Source organism: Cyphomyrmex costatus, unplaced genomic scaffold (assembly GCF_001594065.2).
Source record: "Cyphomyrmex costatus isolate MS0001 unplaced genomic scaffold, Ccosl1.0 scaffold199, whole genome shotgun sequence".
Classification (NCBI taxonomy): domain Eukaryota; kingdom Metazoa; phylum Arthropoda; class Insecta; order Hymenoptera; family Formicidae; genus Cyphomyrmex; species Cyphomyrmex costatus.
Window position 1 is genome coordinate 362,444 of NW_017276028.1, and position 27,453 is coordinate 389,896.

Consider the following 27,453-nt stretch of genomic DNA (forward strand, 5'->3'; position numbering starts at 1 on the left):
TCTCTCTCTCTCTCTCTCTCTCTCTCTCTCTTTCCTTTAACTTATTGTTAGCAGTTTTGATTTTCTTAATTAAAAATAATTTAATTTCATGTTAATTTTTATGTATAACGTATGGACTCTTTTAATCAGACATGCGATTTTAAATAATTTCTATAGGCTTCCCAAAATATTTAGGATACGTTGTACCTCCACGTTAATTCGTTCTCGTAGATAATCGAGATAGACCGACCGAATTTCCGAACAGAACAAAAAGCAACCTCCCACCACCACACTCCGCTTTTACGCGTATGTCCATGCGATCCACGCGCGACAGATCGACGTGCATTTTTCACGATGCAGCCGATATTGCGGCCCGTTGAATTATGCATACACGGCGCAGATATCATGTCGATAGCTGGCACGGACGCTTGGCGTGAGCGATCTGTCACTGATGCTTAATGACCGGCATTAATTGGTTATTGTCAGTGCCTCGACCATCGATATCCTATGTTTTCGCGATATCACGTACTCGACGCTCGTCTTTATCAGGAAGCAGAAAGAAATTAATTCTAAGATGATCAATGCTTATTTTGAATAAGTCTCCTCTTAGCACGGAAGTTTAACCTATTGTTTAAAAACAAAAAAGATACGCAATGATTACGTCCCAGAGAATGAATAACATTATAACTTAGTTATATATAATTTTTTACTCAACAATATAATTGTAATATAGAACATACATATATTGTACATAACAATTATTTTTTTAGTGAGAAATTATAATAGTTATGTTACTCTTTGTTAGTTGATATTAACTAGAGTAATGCACCATGTGCACATCGAGTTTAACCATCATCAACTATCTCGGTATATAAAAATTTGTATTTTCGCAATGTTATATTATGAAAGTCCATTTCGCCCCGATGTAAGTTCTCTACACAACGCACATTCCTGAACATTTGAAATTTTTCACGACAAACTTTTATATTAATTTATTTCCACAAGTTTATTTTCAAGTATTGCAGTATTGCAAAGTAAAACGTACAGGTATATAAAGTGCATTTCTGAACAATTCCGTGAATCGACGAAAGAGTTCCAAGGAGAGAGACGTTACGATAAATGATTGATATATATGTATGTTTCGTCATTTATACATGTATATTAGTCACATTTATAAAACTTACTATATTATACATATTGCTTATATCACGAGTGCATTGCACGATATCTGCATACATGATGTAGAATACAAAATTGCGTTCGTCATGAAACGCAAATCTGCTTTCCTATAATATAATCGCGTAAGGCTCGTCGCGCTCCAATTGATGACCTTTATTGCAACCTCATGACATCCTCAAGATATTTTTCGACGATCGCCGTAAGAGGACAAAGGTTCGTCTTTCGTATAACTCTGTGGGACGTACAGACAGGACACTGTCCGAAGTATTCCAGGCATCCTCAAGATCGGACTTCTTTCGACAACTGTGCAAAGTACAAAGGGGATGCAATACTCAGGCACCGGATACCATCCGGAATTTTATGACTGATCTAATCAATGAAGGGTCTAGTCTCTATATGTGCGCCGGATATCCCGCATGCTCTACAGCTCTCCACTTCCACGTCCAAAGTATTATTGAATTTCCAGACGGACTAGACTTCCGTCCTGAGTCGAGGTCGCAGGGGATCCTTTGTCAGCTTACACCGAATATCTTCTTTCGTTCATGGAAGTGAATGTCAATTGCAGATACTACCGGAGATAACGATCGATCGTACACTCCATGAGCTTGATGAACGCATTCGAATGCGTAATTTATAATTTAATATTTCACAAAACAATCATGAGCTTTATATGGAATATTTTTATTTAATACGTAAGTTTTCTCACTTTAAAAATCAAACCGAAAAAAGTATAATATTATATGTATACTGACGGAATTTAAATACATTTCTCTTTTAGTTTAAATATTATTTTAACCATTACTTTAGTTTACACAGAATAAAAATGTATATTCTTCGAGCAAATTCTATAAAATACAATTTCCTTAAAGATATAATCGATCACTTGCCAAAATCTATCAAAACCACAGACATCTATACTATACTAGACCGCTAGCCTCGACTCCCTAGATGTCCCGGAATATAATGTACAAATTGCACATGACATAGGACCCGATTGGAATGTGTCGTCTGCTCTACGTAATCCGTGATAGCAGCTAAGTGTTTCAATATATATATGTTTAGTATTTTGTACTGTATAGAAAAGTCATAAATGTTATCAATTATACAATAATTAATGGTCTACAGGAGTGAAAGCATACTATTATTAATTATAAGTACAGTTCGCGAGAAAGAGAGTAACACCAGCTGCACCAATGTGCACTTTTATGATATGTGTTCGGGTATACTGTTCAATATATTAGAGTAATAAAAGCATATAATATTAATAAAAGAAAGCTTACAAATTTTTTAAAAAGAGAAGAGCTACAATTTTTTAAAATAAATTATAGGTTAGATTACGCTACATACGTCTCGCTAAGTTTACTATCAATAATAATATACATTAAATAATAAAAAATATACTTTCATATCTATATCATTATTATTAATAAATTAATTTACGTAATTACCAAGAATTAAAAGTATATTAATATTTTTTTCATTAATCGGGAGAAGATCATATATACTTATATTGGAGGTTTTACTGAACTAAACCACAAAGGCACAGACAAACCTCGTATATACATTCACATACACACATGGTAACACATATATAGCCACATTTCTGTTATAAGTCATAGGCGGAGGATTCAATTTTAGGATTGAATTTTATCAAACTGCATTCCAATCGGGTCCTAAGTCCGCCGCCAATGCACTATTTAGTACATAAGTTTTGGGTACAACGAATCTAGGGAATATATAAGGAGGCTAGCGGTCTAGTATAGTATAGATATCTGTGATCAAAACGATTCATTTAGCGAACAATTCCAAAAAATGTACACAGTATATCTTTTGCATAGAATTATATAGTTTATCATTTTTTTCTATTTCTGTACATGTAATCTAAATATAAAGTTCAATTCGATAGAAAAAATGTTATTGTCATTATTGTCACATTATAATAGAGAAAGTTAGAGTATGGTGAAATATAAGAATATCTTAAACATACTTATGCAGTTTCTTCATTTGCGAACCGCTCCGCGAATAGTTTGCAAAGTACTTGAGAATGCTTTCCTACTTTTTTTTCCGCGATGTGAAGAACTGCATGCACAGCCAGAGGTTTATTTTCTTACCGAGTGGGTAACAATGTACTTTCAGTTGCCATGAATTGTGAAAAGATGTTAGTAATAGTTTCGCGACAGAGGATATAATAGGAGAAAACGTTGTTCAAGAATATAGGCGAATGCCCCCCACTCTATCCGAACAATGAAGACATGCTCTACTAATGGCACACTATTGCAATATGTAGATTACAGGATATATACATGTATATTGCGTATTATGTATATTACGGCGATATCAGATACCGTGTCGACTGAGGTTGACACGAAACTCGGGAATGGTGCAGGGACATGAATTCCATCGTTAATGCTTAATTACGGGTAGTGCTTAATAATCGTATTAGCCTTCGGCGTATACTAGAATTTACGTGTCGATCATTCCTCGATACAGATTCCGATAAAAAGATCTAATCATATTACTAAATGCTTCCAGTATTAGATGAAAGGTACTCATTATGAAGCAGGCGTCAGCAGCATCTTGTTTAATTTTATAAAGTTAATTAAGTAATTGATCTTTGAATATTACATATATATATATATGTGTGTGTGTGTGTGTGTGTGTGCGTGTATGTATGCATCATATACATTATATACCATATATGCTGCTGATCATTAAAATTGTAACATTAGAAAAAACGTCTCATATTGAATCGAAATGTAGGATGGATAAATCGTGGATGGTAAAATATGAAAATAAGCTATACTTCTAATAAAAATATTAAGCTATATTTCTATTATAAATACCTTCTATATCCCATGTATCACAAAATATTACTTTGATATCTCATACTTTTTTAATTTTTAATTTTTTTCCCTTAATATTCCAATTTCAATAACAGAAAATGTATATAACACATCACTCAATAAGTCCCGGGTCTGACATAATAGATGGCGCACTAATAACAAATCCATATGATTTTTAGAAAGTACTAAACCTTCAAACATACGTGTCAAAATTTTAGCTCAATCGAGCCTTTACTTTACTAGTTTACAGTACTTTCTAAAAATCATAAGGATTTGTTATTAGTGCGCCATCTATTATGTCAGGCCCGGCACTTTTTGAGTGATGTATTATTGTATTATGTATATGTATATACATATCACAGCAAAGTGTGATTCAGTTAATGTATACACGTGTATTAATGCATGACTAGTGCGTTATACTAATAGTACAAGCTTAGTACACACGCGTACTAATCACTGTATATATTTATTAAAATGTGTACTTTTACTGCACACACAGCAACTCGCAATATTACGCTTTCATTAATGCCGTATAGCAAATGTATATGCATTGTTTAGTAAATGAATACATTTACTAGAAATAGTAGATTTTTATATTTAGTCAATACTTTTGCTAAAATCTTAATGTGCAAATACATACATTGATTAGTTAAACGTATACATTTCTCACTCTTTTTAAGTAAGGACACTTGTGTTAAGTATTCTGTTTCTTAAGATTTAATTTATTTCAAGTAATTTTCAATATCAAATAACATATTATTGATAGCTCAGTATAAAATTCGTCATTTTTTTTACGATCGAAAATAATAACGTAGATCATTATGTAGATCATATGTGGTCCTCCTTATCTACCTGCTCCACAAATTATAAAAAATTCAGTAATTGAAGTGTGTGGCATACATCATGAAATATAGATATTGTGTTTTCGCTATCGAATAATATTTATCGTCGCGTTGATGCTTTCTCACAAGATAAACTCGCACGATGCAAAGCTTATATTCTCATCGCACGAACCAACATTTACATTTCCAGTCGTGCCGGTATGCCAGCACGGCCAGACGAAGGTATTCGGCGTGGCGCGACAGGAGACCGCGAGGATTCCCTGTGAGCTGGAGGCGAACCCGCCGGAAGTATCGTTCACCTGGAAATTCAATAATACAATGGAGGCGGTGGACATACCTCAGGCACACGTCACGAGCGACCGTACACGCTCGACAGCCTCCTACACACCAATGACCGAACTGGACTATGGCACTCTCCTTTGCTGGGGCAGCAATGACCAGGGTACTCAACTCGAGCCGTGCGTCTACCATATCGTGCCAGCTGGTAAGTGCTCGATCTCACTGCTGAGCTTCTGAAAAATGGCTTTGGATCTAACCCACATACGTCTCTCATACTATCCTTGCAAGGCGCGCATTCTCCTCTCTTCACTGCAATTGATTGACCAAAATATATTTACGCAGCGATCTTTCATAGACTCGTTTGTCACATTCTTATAAGCAGATTATCATCGCGCTAATATCGAAAATAAAAAATGATTAAAATACAAATGCCCTTTTTACTGAGGTATATCGTAATGAAATGTGCCACTGCATTTTCTACTGTATATGCTACGTAATGCATTTCGGAGCCAATTACAATGTAATTAATAATTCTGCAAAAATGTACGTATTACATGCAAATTTAAAATGGCTTAATTAAATGATGCAATAAATGCAATGTATATCCTGACTTGACTTGTAATCGCGTGCTGCATTTAAATTTTTTGAATTGCACAATTGAATTGAAATACAAACATGTAAATTACACAAATTACATGTACATAAATGATGTAACGTTTGATATTTCTGTATGACTCTGCAATCGCTGATATTAACACCGTCATCACCAGGTGAATAAATCAAATGGAACGAAGACAGATAAATCTTTCGATGACATTGCAGCTGTGACACAACTTTTTAGAGTACAGCAATCGATTTTAGTAGACGAATGTTGTGCCATTCTAAAACTCTTGAAAAGCGCGTTCGATAGATTCGATGCATTTACTCTTCTTGTCGTCGAAACACTACTATCCGACATCCGGTGAATTATAAATACACAACGCGTTTTCTGCAATTCACTGCGTCTTCATCGAATTATCGGCATTTCGATAAACCGGAAGGTGAACTCAATGTAACTTCAATAAATCAACGTACTCTTCGAATTTTTTTGCTTATAGTACTTTTCTTATACTTTCAAATATTCGAGAATGACCCAGAAATTGTTACTATAAAAAGATACAAAACTAATAATATTTAAAATAAAGAAATATGTTCGAGTAAATTCAGAACTACAAACTAGTTAAAAAAATACGTTTAGATTTGCATATTATTATTATTTTACATTTGTTTGCTATCATGACTAGCAGTTGCATTGTTTTGTAAGCAATAAATGTATTTACATATTTTCTTTATAATACTATATTGTTGTGTTGCAAGAAAAATGACACAAGTAAAAAAACAATATCGATTCTTGTTGGACCGCAAGTAAAAAATTAGCATTTTTAAGATAATGAAAGGAAATCGACCCTAAAGATTTATTGGAAAATTAGCAAATTATTGAATCTCTTACTGCAACATTCTTTTGTATCAATATTTTCTATAAACGTCCGCGCGATTTTTATGATTGATTTAAATGATGTACCTCAGATTGTCGCAAATTCGTGTTACATTCTTAAAATCAATTCAATGTAATACAGTTCACCATAAAAATTGTCTCCGTGTTCGAAATATATTCGTGCAAAACGCATTGAAAAGAAATATATTGCTACATTTTTATCGCCGCGACAAGCATAAAGATTCGCGTGCAAACGGATTAAAGAACGCAAGTATTTTTACATACATGTCGGAAGAATCCGTTTTCCGAAGTAGGAGACATTCCTAAAGGGTTCATAAAGGTCGGGGCAGGTCGTAGAGACGGACGCATCAATACGTGACAAACGCATTTTAGTACGTCGCTTGGTACTAAACTACTGGAACGTGCAATAAAAATTGTCATTAAAGTGAACGTTGCGTAAAAGGGACATGTCAATTTGAGTACCGTAGTTGCTCGGACAAAAACGAAAATTCAAACTAAACTCGTATCGGTCGATGAGAGGCGATGAAATCTAGAATCGCGCATGAGACAGTTGCTTCGTCAGCAGCTTTTTCATCTAAAGTCAAAGCTTTTATTTTTGCTTAAAAGGTACTTACTTCATTTTGTGAAAAGCTTTTAGCTGAAATCTTTAAACATGTAACTTTACATATATAAATAAAAAACTGGACAGTAATAAGTGGATACACACTGTATAAGTATTATTCTTTCAGTCATTTGCGTGTCACACGAAATCAATTCCGTCATACCAAATTTTGTTCTATAATACAAATGTCCAATCGTATGTAAAATAATCTAACAGTAAAGAGGAATATTGTCTCTCAATTAAATAATTCCGATTTAAATAAATTATGTCTTTATAAACCAGATATAATTACGTGTTTAATTTAATTAACAGTTTCTACCACAAACGATTTCCACCATCATGTTCGTTTGCGAAATCGATTTCATCTCGGCGAAATATTCTTTGTGGTATCATAGGGATACCTTCCAAATTCGCCAATTAAGCGTTCATTCATGTTCGCTAATTAGTCCGTTAATCGGCACGCAAAACCGTGCTCGATATTGACGCTGATCGCGCGCGAATCCAACAGGCCGCCCGGACACACCGCACAACTGCTCCTTGTTAAATCAAACCACCGACTCGATCTACGTGGAATGCATAGAGGGCTTTGATGGCGGCCTACCGCAAAAGTTCACCATGCAGGTGGACCGTGAAACTGGGTCTGGCAAGAGCGGCGGCCCTACGACCGTCTTCAACCAGACGAGCAAGGTGCCCGTCTTCTCCGTCACCAATCTGGACCCCGGCAGCAACTACGAGGTTTCCATTTACTCCACTAACGCCAAAGGTCGCAGCGAGACCGTGCATTTTCGCGCCACCACCCTGAATCTCCCTGAGAGGCGAACAGGTGAGTCGTCCGGTCGCGAACAACCGAACTGAGAGAATGATCGATCGCGAATCGATCCGCGATTAAGTCGTCCTCGATGTACTTACAAGACGATTCATAAGTAAGCTTCGAACAACGCGAAGCGTTCCGAAATGATGCGGTATCGTTAGGTAGAAACTGGAAGGATATTCCGGAGTTTTAAGCAGCTTTGTGTTTCGAGCGGAGTTCTAAACTGCAATAATAATAATAATATGCTAGTAACAGTAATAATATTAATAATCATAAATTAAGACGATTACAGTAATAAGTAACTTACAAATCTATATTTTTACATATCAACTATTAAGAAATCGAAATGTTATGCATATGTTATCTTGTGAATCTGATATTTAACTTCACTTGTTTCATTGTAGCTTTTATCAACAAGGAATTTTAAACGTCGCGTAAATATTTTTATTTCTTACCGTAATTTTGTGATTACATTTTCCACCCTCGGTGAAAGATTTTCTCAATCTCGACAAAATATAGTTTATCAAAATCACTCGTAGTCTTTCGATCTCGCTCCGATGCCGTAACAATACCGCCCCGTATACTTTGCCACCGCAGCGTAAAACGAATGCGTCGTAAATGCACGCGGAAATATATAAACGGAAAGTGGAATATAAAGGAAGCATCGCAAACGGATATTGCTTATGAATCGATCTAATATTTTGAGCACTGTTCGCTACGCTGCACGGCCTTGCATCGTAGAGCTCGTGTGAACATGTTGATCCTCTCTCGTGCAATAACATCGTAACTCGATTTCAGCGGCTTTTTGAGTGGCCGCATGAAAGTTCACGAGTATATTAAGCGCGCACGGCCCATAATATACCGTGCATTTGTGTTGATTCGCGCGAGATCATCCAGACAGTTTGCACTAGATATTCCTCATTACCGCTCGGAGTTAGACAAACAACTATAGGATATATGCGGAAAAGTTTAAATCAGTAATAAGTTCATAATGGAATTCGATTTCTCCCTCCCCGTGACGGAAATGTAACTCAAATTTAATTAGAGAATAATTAAGCGAAGTTATTTGATAAAAGAAACTGAATATTCCTCGGTGCATTATATGACGAATATACGTTTAACAGTAAATTAACACAACAATGAAGCACTGAAACGGTAAATTAAATTGTAAAACAATTTTTGTATCTTATAGCTCCCTATAGAACGACTTGTTCTATTTAAGATTTATTTGAAGACAAGTAAACATGAACACTTTAACTAAAAGTACTCATAAATAATTTGATACAATGATCGAATGTATATATTATACATATTTCAAAAGAAGCTTGATACTTAATCTGTTTTGACGCGATTTTTTATTATCCTCCCCTCAGATAAAGGAAAATATAAATAATACTTTTAATTTAAGATACCATGATCGAATAAGCACTACAGTTAAATTGCGAAGTTAAAATAAAAAGAATGTCATAAAACAAAAGTTAAACGGAAATTGCTCGAAGAGAATAGGTACTATTCTTTTTAAATTATATTATATAATGATCCGTCATTTTGTGTAACTCGGTATACTCTTGATAATACTTTCTTTTATGGAATATTATTTTTATCACTCGTTCGCCATATCGCAAACATTGATTATAAAATATTTCAATAACGGCGTTTATTAACTTTCCAAACATGAATATTATCCTGGGACGAATAACACACCACGTTTCGGTAATACAATACATTCGCAAAATGTACATGCATCACATGTATATAAAATGTTTTCCGTACAGCAACATCCTGATCTAAAAATATATTTTCTACGAGTTACGATGATATTGGATCCATCCATCCGAAATCCGCGTCTATTCGGCATTACGGTGGTATTATCTCTTTACTTCAATCAAAGCACACGTATGTCATGTAAAGTTGTAAGCGTGTTATTAGAGTTACGTGTAGAAAACTGCATCGAGATCGTAGCAAACGTACATTTACGTACATTCACGAAATGTGTACGTAATTAGATGTTTTACCGACACCAGCGCATGATCGCTCGTCGTCAATGACCGTTTCGTACCTTTTTATATATCCATCACTGCAGATATTAGATATAACCAATATCGTCAATTCAAAGGCGAGGTAAACAAGATAATAATAACTGCACGCATCAATATCATACACAGGCTGAAAAAATAAATGCATCTAATTTGCTTTTCTTTCTTCTGATGAAAAATATTTGTTATAAATTTTTTATTTGTTAGAGCTCGTTGATAATTATTTATTGACAGAAATGTCTGTTTTACACGAATCTGACATAAATTAATAAAAAAAAATAAGTTATTCTCAAGCACATGTATTTAATTTATCCGATTCTTGTCAAGTGTTTTAGTTCCACTAAAATCTAAATGCAAATTACATGATTACATTGTTGGAATCAGAACAATGCTTAAAGGAAGGCACACTGCAAGAATGTTGCTATTAAAAGGTAGCGGTGCTCGTGCATCTAAATTCATCCGCGTCGTGGGAACTGTATTTTCCGGTATAGTAGCTTCACGCTGTAACCCCATTAAACAAATTTCTCGGCCTAATTTAAGCACCGGCGACCCCGGGCCGCTCTGCCGCATTCTTCTAACTAATTGGTCACGATTAACCCATGGGTGGCACGTAGACAGACGTTAAGCGGTGTTACGCGCGTTAATAATGCGCGGCTAATAGGCGGCGGCTACAGAGCTCGTCAGCTTCGTCGTTTATCTGCTCTACTGCGGCCTGCGCCGCAGCGGATCCGAGATAGGGGGTAAACCAGACTATAAAAGGCTTTCGTATTTCGCGTCAGCTGGCCCTCCTTCGTTACAAATCGCCGTTCTTTACGCTACTCTCGCTCGATTTATATCCGACCGCGCCGCGCGCCGCCTGAACTAACAAAACTTGGCGATACGTGCTGCTCTTGTAAAAGAAGAAAGAAATCGCGGGCTCGAAAGCGTTACAGTTTTGATTATATTTTCGATTCGACTCTGGGTGTGCATATTTCTAAAATATTCAAACTTTGTTCGACGAATCGCACTTATGTAGAAAAAGTTTGTTGCGAAACGCGAATTTCGAATTTTTCTATTAAGGTGACTGAAAATTGTACATTGATGAAAAATATTTCTTATCGTCGTCTAAATTCGCGGCTTGGACATTCGGAGAAAAATATACTTTGCTCGTGCAATGTAAAAAGCTCCATAAGACTGGATCAAACAACTGCACGCCATCGAATGGCAGCTTTTGAGGCGATAAAAGTGATAAAAATACGTGTACGGATCGGTTCGTCTCGTTCGATGACTGGCAGGTATCGATTGCATTTTGACGTTTTGCATTAAAATACGTCGGTGCACGGCGTGACGAACGATTGGCACATTTCATGAAAATCCATCGGCGTGATCGAGCTCTCTTGAAGAGATCATGCTCGTGAAAACGCGAGGACGCATTATAGCGGGCAATATTACGACTGATTAAGCTTCGTTTGTTCATGGTATATGTACATGTCTTGATGATTCCTCGATGGATTGCCGTAAATTATGAGCAAAAATTGCCAATTATTTTTACAGTCAGTCCTTTCAAAAATACAATAAATTCAATTTAATATTTCTCTAGAAAAAAAAAATTAATTGTATGGATAAATATTTGGACAAATCTTTTACCAATTTCAACTGATAAAAATATTAAACGCGGTTGTTTTTCTGTCCAATTGTCATATCAATTATTTCTAGTAGACAATTTTATATATTTTAAAAAAGTAAATCTATTTTTAAATTATTTTATTTAATGCAAGAAAGTTTGGTCATTTTCATTATAAATTTATAAAATATGTTCAAGAAGTATGATCGTGCAAATGCAATAGACTACTAAATTAACAATATTAATTACAATATTATGACAATGATTGTAAAAAAAGAGTGATTACATGCTGAGAGAGAAACTCCGTTCTCTATATAAAGCATCATGTTTTTCAATTTCTTCAAGATCTTTAAATAATCGATAATCTTGATGCGTCTCTTTTAGCCAACATTGAGTAAAGTTTCTTGTTATCCATTGTAAAAAGTAACTCGTTAGCGTTATTGTTATTCAAAAATCTTTACAATTTCCGTTACTTTTTCGCCAAATTTTGATTTTTCTACTCTTTTTTTAATAGCATCCAATTATTTGTGTTGCTAATTGATCAGTTCAGTACGAATTCAACATCTATAGTGGTTATGGTTAATTGCAATATGTGTCCAAATATAACATCCCCTTTTAAAACTCGCTTATACTTGTTCCATGTATGTACACGTATTATGTAAAAGTGACGATAAAAATAATCAAAAATGTAACTTATCGTTACTACAAAAAATACAGCATCGTTACTAATTCATTACAAAAAAAAACAGTAACTGTAATGGCATTATAAGTAACATGTTACTTCTCAATCTTATTTTTATTGCAATTCATAAAAAGGAAAACTTGTCGCCTGCGATTGAATTTTTTTATGTACTAAAGATTCATTTGAACTTTCATTTCCTATTTATTGTGATTATTTCATCACAAAATTGTAAATTATAATTTTCAATACTTTGATTTTTAAATCTACAAATGAAAACATTTCTGTCTGTTCATCAATCTTTCTTTAATTGCAACATGATACGAGCTCGCTGATTATCCTAAAATTTATTGCCCAAAACAAGTCTATTGGGTATCGTTATTATCCAATCGCAATTTCCCATCATTCGTTCATCGTACGCCACGTATTTTCCTCACTCTCGTAAAACGACTCTCGGCTTCGCGTTGCTGTCGGAGCTATACCCTTCGACTTCCCTATTCCCTCGAAACCATCCCGCGCGCTCTCAAGTCAGTTAGACGAAGGCTGAGGCTGGTGTGTTGTGCCACTTCCGGTAGCAGGTGAGAGGCTGGCGCAACCACCCTCGCCGGAGAATTGCACGATCCGAGAGGAGAGCCAGACGACCGTACGGGTGAGCTGCGCCGAGAGCGAGCTCAACTTCGACACGAACTCGGCCATCTACGTACTGCAGGTCTTCGACGCTGACACCAGGCGATTGCTGGCGTCCGCAACGAGCCTGACGCCGAGCATGCTCGAAGTGACGGATCTGCCGGTGGACAGAAGCCAATCCGGTCTCATGCTGTCCCTCAGGATCATGACGGAGCAGGCCATGAGCGACGCCACGATCCTCTTCAGTACACACTTTGTTCAAGAGGGTAATACCAATAAGGAGCACCACCGTTACCCAGGTAGGGCCCAGATAAACAATGGATCGTCCTACCAACCCGCCCGCACCCCCAACCCACCGCCCTATGCCCTCACCTCCACGATGGGTGCTTTTTGCGCGAGAGCTCATCGAAGCAGCGATGAATGACATCGTCGTTGTGATCGAGCGAGCTACGAAAATCTATTGCGTCTATTCTTTACCATTTTGTACAATTCAAATTATTCTTTTATCAACCGGTGACGTCTTGGACAAGAGCCGCATCGCAATCGTGAGATTATGAAATAAACGACTCGTAGTGGTATGTTTATAACTGTGTCTTAAGTATACTATCCATTTAATTTTACATTATTTGAATAAGTACTGCCGTTGCCGAATTCTTATTTTGAATTATGCTTATGGCCGTCGCAAGCCATAGACATGAAAATCGTGATGCAACAAAATGTCGGAATATAAGAAGGAAATAGAAATAAGCGATTATTAGATCGCCTGCAACTTTTATATTTTATTTCTAATCACTTGAAAGCCCAAATAGTCTATTTATTTTATCACATCCAATTGTTTGTGATTGCTTCTTGTAAGTTCGTGATGTACATACAAAATGATACCACCCCCTTACATACTTTATCAAATCACCATTCCCTCAACTTTAACTGAAGGGGGACAGCATTGTTTTGGGGAGAACAAGAAGTAGTATTTTCAAATGAAATTTGTAAAATAATAACTCACATCTATTAATTCTCTTATTATTGTATATGGATTTTTTTTTATAATATTCTGCAGCTCTTGTTTTGAGCAAAAAGCTCGAAATCGCTTCAAATCGGTTCTATCTATGTTTGTATTTTTTAAAAAGTAAATTATAAAGGAGGTTAAAAAGAAACTCGAAAAGATGTAAGTAAAAGGAATACTATTTTTTATATGTTTGACCTTCTAAATATAATATCAATAAAAAGTCCGGATAAGGAACATCTCGAAAAATTGAGCATGGTGCGTATAATTATCCAAATTTTAATATTTAAAAAGTTTCCCAAACGAAATTTTTAGTAACTTTACAATATTTAGGAGGTCAAAATCTACAAAAAAAACTATTCCTTTTATTTATACCTTTTTGAAATAAAAAACAGAAATCGGTTCCCTTTTAATATCCTTTGTTTTTTTACTAATCAGTATTAGTCTCTAATTACTTCCATACGATCAATAGAAGCTATTGTGACAAAGGCTTCGTAGGAAAACGTTTTATCCGAATCGTGCAATACGTGCCGAAACAGACTAACATTCTACACAACGGATTCGTTCACGATGAAAATGTTTAGTCAGTGGAAACTACCCGACAGGTCAACACTTCGACAAATTCATCACGAAGTATCTCGAAATTTGCATATTTGTTTTGCACACGTACCGCAAGCTTTTTTTCACGTTTCGTCCATCGAGGAGCTCGAAACTATCGAATTAAAGGCAATCACCAGAGAATCCCGCGATTGACTTGCGAAATACTATTTGTACGATACGGTCAGGTCTTGCATGCGCCAGATTTGTGTTAATATAAATAAAACGCGTTACGCTACATGACCTTCGTTGTAGGAAGATTTTGCCTGTTTTTTCGATTAAGGTAGTAAATGTGTCTTGTTACCGTTTATATTAATTACTTAATACGCTTATATTTCCTTGTACTCAAACTTTCGCTTGCAAATTTTTCTTGCACGTATTCGTGAATGTATATTTTGTTAATTTTCCTATATTATTCATAACTTAAGACGCAAAAAGAAGACATCTATGTTACATGACTTAAAAAACACTGCTAATACTTTTGCATGTTAATTAATTGCTTTTTCTTTTTTTTTAATATAAGGTTTAGCGAAGTAGAAAAAAGTTACAATCTGTTAGCGATGTCACCGTCGTACATTTAATTAAAAATGTTCAAAGAGGCGACTCTTCATTCATATTTAAATGCGACAAAATGCTGCAATATTTAAATCAAAGAAATAATTTATATATCTCTCTCTCAAATTCAATTTTATTTAATAAAGCGTGTTGATGTATTTGTATGCACGTTTTGACAGGCATATATGATAATTTTCTCTTCATTTCTCGTTGCATATTAATCACATTTAACGTGTGACATAATAAGAGATGAAAAAATCTGATTTCGCTAGACGTTTCTGCAGTATACTACAACCAAATATTATACAATAATGCCAAATTAATTATTTAAAAATAATTATAACTTAAAATAATCGGCCGTACTTTAAATATATTTCTTCTCGTTTGAAAATGTTTCATCGGTTTTATATTTATTTTATAATCGTGCATAAGTGGAAACTGAAATAAATGAGAAATATATTCATTAATGTTATTAAATCTATATAAGTATAAAATTCATATTCCGTTGAATCAATATGGTATAGCTGTCTCTATAAAATTATTTAAGAGAATACATAAAGTTATAATATAAATTTTTCATAAATTTATTAGGTGGTATAATTTCGTATTCTCTGCGAAACATTTTTATAAGTTTAAGCTTCTCTACGTGACAAGAGTGACAAGCATTATCATAAATGAATGTAGTAATCCATTATCTTCTTTCGTGTTTGTTAGTTTTCGCGATGACACCCAAATCGTTTACGTAAACAGTTTGTCCCGGCTACGCTAATAAACGACGTATTTCGTATCCGGTAACGTGATGCGTGTACTTTAAATGCGATTATACTATTGCATTATGCTTTTGTCGCCAATCATGATACATATAGCGATATTATGAACGACATCGATAAAGGTAAATTGAAGCAGATATGCTAATCGAAGGTTTCGCCGTATTTTTGGCGGAAATCGGTTTACCCTGGAGTAATCTCGGAGATGGTTAACACGCGCACAAGAGAGCAAAGTCGGAAGAACTTGTTTCTAAGGGATACCGCTAAGACGACCGCTTGTACGTGTAAATCCCGTCGAAGAGCATTCAACCGAAAGTGCTTTGGCCTGATCTTTCAACTTGACTATCAGCAATGATATACGTAACATCTTTTAAGTATTATGAGAAATGTTAACGACGTCCTTAAATAGAAGTGTTAGAAACTAAAACTTGAATGTGCATTCAGTCGCTTGAGTGTACATTGATATATTTAATTTAGTAAAAATTTGAATTCTCTCGATAATGTGTTCTATACAATGCACCGAAGCATTTTGCTATGTAAACTTTATTATCATTTTATGTACATTTACGTGAATTAATTGTCAATGTTGTATTTGTAATGTTTCCACTATGGTCGCCAGACAACAGCGCTGCTTTACGATCAAATAATCTTAAGCTTCCCAAATGAAGTAGATTCTGCGAGCAACGTTAGCAGCGTATAACACGAAGGAGTTTCAGGAACAGCGCTTTCAATTAATCTTTCGTAAATTAATAGATAAGGTCACCGAAAGCGGCTTAAGTTCGAAGACAATGAAGCTGCACGCACAAGTGACGCGCACAACGGAACGCGGCGTTATTGCACGAAGAGCACGAGTCATGCACCAGAGATTCGTTCACATCCATCTATTGTATCGTGAGGTGTTTCGTAAGACAAGTCTAGAATAAATCCGGAAGATCTAATTTAAATTAATCTACTCAAAGACTGCTACATTTATCGCCTTATTTATCACTATGAAAATTTCTCAAATATCTTCTGAATATTATACAGATCGTGTGTCTCTTTATTTATATATATTTTTTCTACAAATTTGTTTAATTGTATGTGCAAAACACATTATATCACAAGGCAATAAAAATTGAGAAACCTGGTGCAAAGTGAATAGATATTATGGAAACGCAAATCAATAAAAGATTGAAAAGTATATTTGATTTATCTGTATAAAGATAAATAAATTAACTTTTCTTTCTTTGTCGATTACTTCCTACTTTATCTTTTATTAAGTTCGCTAAAGATGATGCTCTTCAAGTTTAATTTTTAAAAAATCTGAAAGTTTTTTCGTAAACAATAAAATCTTAACCGTGTCTACTATCTTTCTTCGTGTCTTTTTTAACGTTATTGAAATATTTTCTCTTATATTATTTTAATACATGTATAAATTTGCAAAAAAAAGAACCTCTTGTTTATGATCATTCACTATTGTCTGTTCTACGAATAAAAAAAGTATATCTAAAGATTCACAAATCTGGCAAAATACATTTTCCGCGCACGTACAGAGATATGAATTCAAATAGTCATTAGCTTAGTTTGATAGCCGCGAATGTTGACGCATCCTTGGCTTTAATATTATCTTAGAAGGAAGAGGGGGTGCAGAAAGGAACGATGCCAGAACAAGGACGAGAGCCAACGGAGAGGCATTCATTTAACAGAGTTCGCGAATATAAGTGGGTTTTGATTAGCCTCAAACTTGAGTATGCCACAGGAGTTCAGAATGGAGTGCATTTGAATTCCAAATTCATTGCTAATGCGGTTGTATGATCTATGATCTGCACAAACACTCGACGACTGCGTATTTGAGAGGGATTATTTTTCCATGAACCTCGGCTTTGCCTGTTACGAAAACGGCGTACGCGGATTTAGCATTTACTGAAAAAGTCGCGAAGCTATTTTAACTTCAATCGAGAATTTCTATAGGCTAAAAATCTACCTGTTAATTGCAGAAACGAGTTAAATTTTGTAGAGTTCAATTTTACTTGAGTTCAATAATCACACATTTCAAGCGAGAATAACTTAAAATATCTGCAAACAGGAGAATGAAGCTAAGCTTTAACAGAAACTGTACTATGGATAGAAAACCGGGGTAGAATGCAGAGAATTTTAATTTGCCGTTTTATTTTTATATACGAGTGAATTATTCGGATTTTTAGCGATGCTCGGACAGATATTAACAGCCAGAGAGCAACAATTCCGGCGCGATATAATTAGATTATTTCAAACATACAAGGTAAAAGGAGAGGATGTTATAAATTCTCATTGCAAATCGACCAGGTTGTGATAAACCCCAGGAATGCTAGGTAGATTCTCCAATGCGAAGCTACCTTTACGATCGCGTCGCTGCTAAGAGAAACCTTATACGTGCGCATTTTTTACGACCACATTTTTTACGGTCCATGCCACGTACTCACACACACGCACACACATACCTATCGCGCGAACTTTCAACGTATCAGAAGCGTACAGGATGCTTCTAGGATGCTATGCTTGCATGGTGTTCCTGCTTCCGAGTTAGATTTATGTTGCGAGATACACTTTCCACGGACTTTAATCGCAAACGAATAAAAAGATAGGATACTCGTAAGATACTCACGGTCGAATACATGGATGCATTTCACCCTGTCGTTGCTCATTTTTTCATCAAAGAATGTTGTCTTCCCCTCGAGCTTCCCTCTCTGCCAAGTAACGACTCCTCACATCGTAAAATGTGACCGACACCTGCATTAGCTCACGCGATCATCATAATATGTCATAATTTGCGTATATAAATTTATGCACGACACTCGCTTATAAATATTTCTGACACGCGAGACGTGCATATTTTTCCCTTCTTTTTTTTTTACGAGCTCGTGTCGCAACGTATTTTCCTAGCGGACGTAATAAAAAAATTATTTGTTACAAAAATCAACGGTTGTTATCAGTTATTGTGAACAAAATTGTTTTAATAATTATCGACAGCAAGAAAAAAAGAGGATAAAAGAGAAAAGCACATGACAAATTTTTTTTGTGTGGAAACATTAAATACACATTTGATTCTTCATAAATCTGGCAACGCGATTGTCTTCATTCGGTCAGTCGCGATAAAAGTATTCGAACTGTAAACAAAACTCGGAGCTTTCTCCATAAGGATTACGTACCATACAAAAGAGACGGTAAAGCCGCTTTCATATCGAAAATGCTTTATCCATAATCGAATCGACATTCGCGAGGAAATCGCGACGTAGCAAAGCAGTTCCTTTTATCGCGTTTCATACATTTTTCATCCGCGATCTTTTGTTAACACATTTCTCTTAAAAGTATGCAAGATAAGGATTTTGTTTTCGATATCCGATAAGAGACGCGAAACGACAACGCCGTTCTTTATATTTAAAGAGTGAACAGATCACAGCCTTTAGCATAAATGTACATATATGTATATAGATAAGTATCTTCAACCCTTGAATACTTAATTTAAATTTAAACGAAATACTTTCTGTGAGAATTCTCTTTTAAGGTAAAAGGTATATCTAACGTACACTGATGTTTCTTGCGTTTCTTGGTCGAATAACAATGGGAACATTTCAAATTATTGTAAAATTCGACGAAGCATTATTGCGCAGCTATTTTACTTTCCTTCGCGAAATTCGAACACTCTCCGCTATTGTCCTCTCCCTTTCTTCGCATTCTCCCCGAAACAATTGGACACAATTTGCAGCCCTCACGCCAATTATGCTGTCGCTGTCGGGTCCGCTATTGGGTGCCGTGGTGGGAGCCGCAGCGGGATTGCTTCTGGTGATCTTCGTGATCGTGCTGGCTGTCAAGCTTCGCTATCGACCTCGATCTCAGGAGGACTCTCATGACGACGGCGGCATGGCGAACCTGGCGGCGTCGGGAACCGGCGGCTCGTCCCCGCTTGACAAATCGTCGACCTTGCCCCTCAGTACTGATAGCATCGAGAGCTTCGAGAAGAATCCCGATATAATACCACACGCAAACGGTAGGCAAGAGTACCTGTCACTCCGCTTCGCAGCATGCTCCCCTATCTGGTTTATCCAGTGATTGGGTCACGATAAACGTGCCCCATGTAAGATAAATCACTCTCGTTATTTGTCATTATCATCATTACTAATCGCTAAAGTGTTTATCTACAGATCAGCTCAATTATCCCTTTAAGGGACAGTGGGAAATGTACTTTCCACGTTTTTCTTCTTTATTTTTAAGATGTACTATATTTCACAATTTAATGAAACCAATTATATGAGTTTACATTTTTCTGATTTATATCATTACTTACTTTACATGTTTCCCATGGTCATTTTATACCTAATTATTCTTTTCTAATTATTTATACAGAAATAAAGTTGCAAAAGATCATGTTTTATAATACAAAAAAGTTTCTTGGAAAATATTTAAGATAAGAGGCTGAACATTTTAGATAAGAGACTGAATATTCTCCATATGTTAAAATCTCGAAATATAATATACAGGATGTTATTGTATGAATGGTCACTCCTTTTTATCTCATAAACTAACAGAAATACTCGTAGAGAATATTTCTATTTAATAAATATGGTTCCAAATTAAATGGTTCTAAGTTTTAATAATAAAACTTTATTATACCGTCCAATCTCTAATGAATACAATGCATGATATAACAAAATTATTACAATTTATACAAGTTATTTCAATTTAAAATTTGGCGGGCGATTATTTACACCTTTTCAGTTTCAGTCTTGCGGTATGGCCAATTTCCGACTCTCGCATAAACGATTGACTATGATTCATTGACTATAAACCACTTATGATCAAAGTCAAAGAAGAGATGTGTTGAAATAATCTATATATATTTTTTAAATAAATTCATCTCAGATACATGATTGCGTATCGATTTAATTCCAGGGAATTATTATTATTTTAGTTTGATTTTGTAAAGTAATCGGCACGCAATCATACATTTGATTGTGAGATAAATGTATTTAAAGTACATATAGATATATTATTCCAACACCTGGCTTTGACTGTAAGTAGCGCTTTTCATAGTTGATAAAAAATATTTATAGCAAAATAAGCTTTTTTGCTTCAATTAATTTTATATACTTTTATAATTACTTTGGTAACATATACTCAAATATTTAAATTAAAAAAGTGATTGATACTTCAAAATTCAATTGTTATTGAAGATTGCTGACACAATTTTTTTCATATATTTTGATTGAAAGCAAACTGCTAATTAATTTAATGCTAATTATAATTTATTAAATTAAATCTCAATTTTTTCATTTTGTGGCAACATATATTTATACAAATAATCAATTGTGTTTTTTTAAAAAAAACCTTTAATTTTATATATGGAAGTTAAGTTGTGTGTGTGTGAGTGAATGAAAATTCTTGGGTCAAAGTTCTTTAAAACAAGAAATTGCAATATCAATTCATAATCAAATATATAACAAGAAGTTGTAATATTAATTTATAATCAGTTGTAACATATGCATGAACTATATAATTTTAATAGTGTAAAGGCACAACACGCTAATCCCTGTGCTTTATTGTATTATAGAGAATTCATATGCGGAATTATGCAAAAGTGCATCACCGCGATATGTACTGCAGCAGCAACGCCCGGAAGTGAATACCTTTGCAGCAACAAACAACGTAAGCACAGTTTGTAATTATATACCTATAACATAATAGCACATTTAACATCTAAGTAATAGTTTCAAGTCACAATTATTTTCTAATTACGTGTATATAATTTTCTTATAAAAACACAATAATTATTGTAAAGTTATATTTTAAAGTAAATACAGCTCAAAACATAACAGTGCACTTTAATCGGAAAAAATAAGTATATTTAAGTAACTTTTTCGATCAGATCCACAATGTCATTTCTATTCGTAAAAGATTCAGCAACAATTAACGATTTATTATTCATTTTAAAAAATTATGTTAATTTTATCGTAATATTATATACTCCCTAAATTTAGTTTAACACGATATCTTCTCATTTTCCTAAATACTTCTCTTGTTAATTATCCATACTAATTCACATCATAATTCCACTTCCTCGTTTATAATAAATCGACTAATCGATTTTTATTTAAAAAAAATGTGTGTAATCTGATATTGAATACCTGAATTGAATTTTTAATCGACTAAATCACTATTGTTCAAATTCTGGGAATAATATTGTTCCTTAGCAGGGATCCGAGTTAACATACGTCGAATTAGCACTAAGGGGTAACCGGCGAATACCTCCGAATTGCTACCAGCCCGTGCAAATCTCCAGCATCCAACGGCCCCAGCTGCTGCCTATGTCGACTTTGACGCGCAGACAGCCGATTCAGGAGCCGACGATTTACGCGCAAGTCGCCAGTCATTCTAAACCGATTTACGTGCCACCGCCATATCCATACATGAATCGTTCCAGCGACGAAACTACGGCGGAGACACCACTGATCGGACACGACAATAAGGTAATAGGCTTGTGAAAGTGACGAATCGTTTTGTTAGAGCATCTGCAGTTTATTGTTTCATTGAGTTTTTAAAACGGTGAAGAAAATATTATACTAATATGAGTATAACTGCAGAAGAAATAATTTCAATTTAAATACTAAATATTGTAAATCTAAATATTCTGACATTTAGTATGTATGTTCTTTGACAGAATTAAAAAAACTTTGAAACAGTGGCAAAAATGATGAAATAAAAATTTACGTAACTTGTAAAGTTGTAATTTTTGTAATTGTAAAGCGACTTTTGAGTTTATTATTTTAAACTTAAAACCTCACTTTTTAGGAGGTTATTAAGTTTTTTCGAGAAAGAGTATTGTATTGAAAACACTAGACAATTAATGCAACATTATGAGAAAATTGACGTCATTTATCCGTGCAGCAAATTACAATAGACTCGTCACGGTTGAAACAAGCACAGTATTATCGCTTATTAACGTTATTCTAATTATATATAACTGAAGATAACTGGTCTTTAATTACGATCTATACCTCTTCTAGATCACTACGATCAGTCACTCAAACAGCTCAATCTGGCGCACCGATACACCGTCTTCCTCGAATGCGCCAACAACATGATTCCAACAAGCTGCATCGTAATTCACAATTCCATTTCGCACCTAAACGTCTCTTAATGTTCTCCCTTTCCCCTTGGAAAGAAAATGAAAATAAAAGTACACATCGATCCATGTACGTGTGTTAAGTGAGAATAAGTTCTTCAAAGAAGGCACCGCAGCCCTTCACTAGTAGAGATTGTTAGACCTTTACTACAAGTGTTATAAATAGAGGATTCGTTCGACAATGAAAGTAATTAATGAAATCGCGCGGAGTATATATATATATATATTATATATATACATATAGATTATGCGCTTTACCGAATGATTTGTGATAGTGGTTGGTTGGAGCCGGGGAAAGGATTGAACTGTTTTTCAGCCGTCCGTAAAATTCGAGGCGAGGCGAACGCACTATTTTGATCTCGGGGGCAGAGGCATTCACTGTTCCATCGACCGATCAAGAATTCATTGTACGATGAATGTTATCGGAGAGTTGGCAATAATTATGTATATAAAAAAAAAGTGCGCCGTTGTTCGTTATGATGGCGCGGAAAACGGTGAGTTCCTATGCAATTTTTATTAATTCATATCTACAATATTCATGAATATTTCTTATTTAATCTTCCGTGCAAAAAAAAAAAGGTCACTTAAAATCCAGAAAGAAACTGAAAGTTTTAGAGCATTCTCTGCAAAAAAAATTATATTATTTCTTTTTCTCATCCTTCCTTTAAATAATAATTTATAAGAGTTTATTTGTAGAGTTTATTTTCAAAACTTTTTATACATGCAAATCTAATTAATAAGTCTTATAATTGAATCTCAAAGTTACACGATATTAATTTTTAATATTTATCGAAAACGATATCGATAGAGCCAATAATGTCTCCATTTATCAAAGTTCTGTGAATAGAGGAATTCTGGTTGTTGAAAATATTTGATACATTGATTTTGATGAGTACCCGTAGGTATGAGTTAAAAATCGAAATAGCACTTCGCTCGCCTCGACGTGTAAATCAAACAACGCCGGTGGAAATAGATTGCGAATGCAACGATTTAGTGTGATTGGTAGGATAAAAAGTTAGTCACGCGATTTTCTATTCTCTATTGTTTTGTATCTTCTGTCTACCGTTCTACGAATTTTCGTTTCACGTTACTTGGAAATACTTAGCTTCATTTATATCTTACTAAAATTGTAATTATTAGAATTTTAAGTCAACATTTTATTATCATTGCACTATAGCTCTCAATTAACCAACTTATAGATTTTTAAAGAAGTAAAAAATATTTCTTAAAATTTTTACTTTTTATGTTTTATATTTTAAACTTATTTTTGAAAATATTAAAGAGTATTATAAAAAATGAAATCAAACAATTACACTGCCCTAAAATTTAATTAAGATGATTTTTGAAACAATTTATCATTAAATATATAAGCGTGTAACAATAGATGGATCGAAAAAGAATCAAACTTTTTATTTCGATTACAAATCTTTTCTTCGCATTAATTATATTTCCTTTCGTGTTTTTTTAACTTATTCATTCGTTTCATTCCCATGTAGAAGATATAATTAGGAATTATAAAATAAATCTTTTATTGAAAAAAATAAGATACGTTAAAATAAACTTTTGTTGATTTCATGAAACATTTGTTTGTCAAACGATACAGTCAAACAAAATAATATTTAAACAGATTTGCAAATTCTAAATTTATCTAACTTTCGAGAAATAAAATATTGACTATTAAAAATTTTATAGACTTGAATTCTTTCGATACATTTTGATTCATCTACTTTTACGAAATACTGCGTACGTTTAAGGAAGAAACAAATGTACGTTAATGAGCTTTGACGTTTTAGTAACGGAAGAAACGTTTTCTTTTTCTCTTCTGTTTTATAGTTACCCATTTATCTGTATAGTACTCACTTAGCATAGGCCGTTTCATTCAGAACGAGCATTATATAAAGTTGCTGGTAGAGCAGAATAGAAATCTGAGAAGACGGATGAAACAAGTACGATTCCGAGGATTGCGATCGATTGTTGATCGACGCAACGAATCCTTACGAGTTATTCATCGGACAATGATATGCTTGAAAAGTCGAACGAAACTCGACGATGTCCGAAGATAATAATACTAATAATGATAATAATGATGATGATCGTAAAAAGTCCTCGCGATAGCTTCGTCACGCGCGACACTTCGAGAAGACTGAGCAGAGCGCACAGGATTTCTAATGCGCAAAGGTGCCATATAACAGAGACGGGCTTGTTTTTTATTCGCATTTACTCAATCGAATAAATCGCAAATCAATCTCACGATTTTTATTATGATGTACTGCCGAACTTACATTCAAAATTGCTGTACGTTGTATATTAGTATTGTTAAGAATCGATGATTATCTAGAGAAATTATTTCATGCCTTGTTGGATGAGACGTTTAAACGGAAAACAAGTTTTTATGAGTATAAAACATGAAAAGCATCTTGGGAAAAAGTTACAGTATTTTAAACAATATATCATTATATCTGCCTCAATAAATAATGTAACTTTTTTCTGATTTTTATATCCGCGTGCAAATGAAAATATTCAAATGTTTCCGTTTCAATGTTTTGTCCTATTTATGAAAGAAAGTAAAAATTGTGTTCCGAACAATAAAAAAATCTAGAGTTTTCTCTTAAAACCTGTTTTATTAATATTAATTAAAAGAGTTTAGAAAAATATAGACTTTATAGTTGACTAAAATATGTACATTTAGCGATCACAAAATAATTCTTCTAGTGTTATTGGATCTAATTGAAAAAAAAATATAATTTTGTACGATATAAATAGATTTCAATTATTGAGTAGTAATATACTTAGCTGTTTATTAGATCATTCTAACTGTAAGCAATCAGATAAAATTCAAGAAAATAAAAACTAATTTATGATGTAAGTAATTGCGCCCGTCTCTGACATATGAGTTTATAATGGGAGTGATGTAAAAAAAAAAGAAAAATTGTAAAGAAAAATAAAATTGCTCCTTTACTTTCTCTCGTCTAATTTGTTAATAAGGGAACGTTAAGGATAGTTTACATCACTTTCATTCTGATTAACTCATAAGATCGTAGCGCGAAAGCAACTGTTGTTCGAACGAATTCGATATTATTGTTGTATAGTGTAACTACCACGACTCGCAACCGAAGGCGAAACGTGGTTAAAAGCCGGTGTCGGATGTAATAAAGAGCAACGCATTCGCGTTAACTACTTGTATCCTTTTTCTTTTATGTTAAGGGTAACATTTAGCAACGCAAATTTAGTATGAGCTGATTGATATTTACCTCAATTATAAAAAAGAGTGCCGAATAATATAATCGTAAAAGAAACGTTGCAAAAGTGTAAACAAATCTACGTAATCTTTCGGACATCGTTTATAAATAGTATCTTGACGTTGCTACGTGTTGTTCTACAAATCCGGTCAGCATCAACTCGCAAACAATTTTTATACAGTTTTTATATTGTATTATTTCTTTCTTTAATGATACAGGAAATACGGAGAGACTCTGTTTGCATTTAAACTTTAATCTTTGTCTTTGTACTTTTTCCGAAATAGTAAGTAATATAATGCACTATCGATTAACAGACTCCGCTGTATTCGCTCAATGTCTCGAACTATACGATATAGATATTAGAGGAATCAGAGATCTCACATTCATCAGAATGCGGCATTTAAAAGATTTACGCAGCCGCGTAAAAAAAATTTGTTCTGCCTGTTAATGATAAACCGATACTTAATATGTCACAATTATCAAAGAACAAGAATATACGTAAAGAGTAGAAGTATTTTTTATATAATATTGTATATTTATTTATAATTTTTTTCTCATACTCTTTCGATCGTACGTTTAGCATCAGACATGTAGCTATCTATGTAGTTTTAAGTTGTACGAAGAAAGTATATATTGCATAAAAATAAGATTCTTTTAGAATGCAATAAAAGAAATTACAACAAACAAACGACGAAAATATGAAATATCGATGTGTTCTGACGTATGCGAGCTTTCTGGTTCACTTTAAATGATGAGATTATCCCTTTGATAAAAATCAACGATTAAATATGTTCGAATGGCTTCGACGAAAGTCGGAGCGCTCTATTTGTAATCTAAATTTTTAAATATTACTTCGTAAAGTAATAATAGCGGAAAAAAGATTCGCGATTTTCGCGAACGTAAATAATAATTAATAATAATAATTTAAAAAATGAGAGGAAGTAAACGTCAGTGGCGGTAGCTATGCGCCAAAATCAGAGATTCTGTATTTTGTCAGATAACTATAATTACTATTGCGCCAGTGTAATATAAGACTTTGATATGTATTGTTAGTATGCGTCGTGTGGATATATTACAGAGAATAAATTTAAATATAAAACATACATCAAATATACGAGCATACGCATATGTACACGTGTTTGTGTGTAAAGGATAAACTTAAGACACTATGTAAACACAA

At 34.2% G+C, this 27,453-nt stretch overlaps 1 protein-coding gene across 1 annotated transcript in view; it reads left to right on the plus strand.

Annotated features, from left to right (window-relative positions):
* The window catches only part of LOC108773106 (hemicentin-1), a 55,326-nt gene extending 32,092 nt beyond the window's left edge, over positions 1-23,234 (plus strand). The window contains exons 9-15 of the mRNA XM_018538827.1: positions 5,034-5,327; positions 7,727-8,041; positions 12,926-13,273; positions 19,621-19,902; positions 21,463-21,557; positions 22,106-22,378; positions 22,916-23,234. Coding sequence (XP_018394329.1) covers positions 5,034-5,327; positions 7,727-8,041; positions 12,926-13,273; positions 19,621-19,902; positions 21,463-21,557; positions 22,106-22,378; positions 22,916-22,993 — 1,685 coding nt within the window. The 3' untranslated portion in view covers positions 22,994-23,234. The remainder of the gene's footprint in view (positions 1-5,033; positions 5,328-7,726; positions 8,042-12,925; positions 13,274-19,620; positions 19,903-21,462; positions 21,558-22,105; positions 22,379-22,915) is intronic.
* The last annotated feature ends 4,219 nt before the right edge of the window (positions 23,235-27,453 follow it).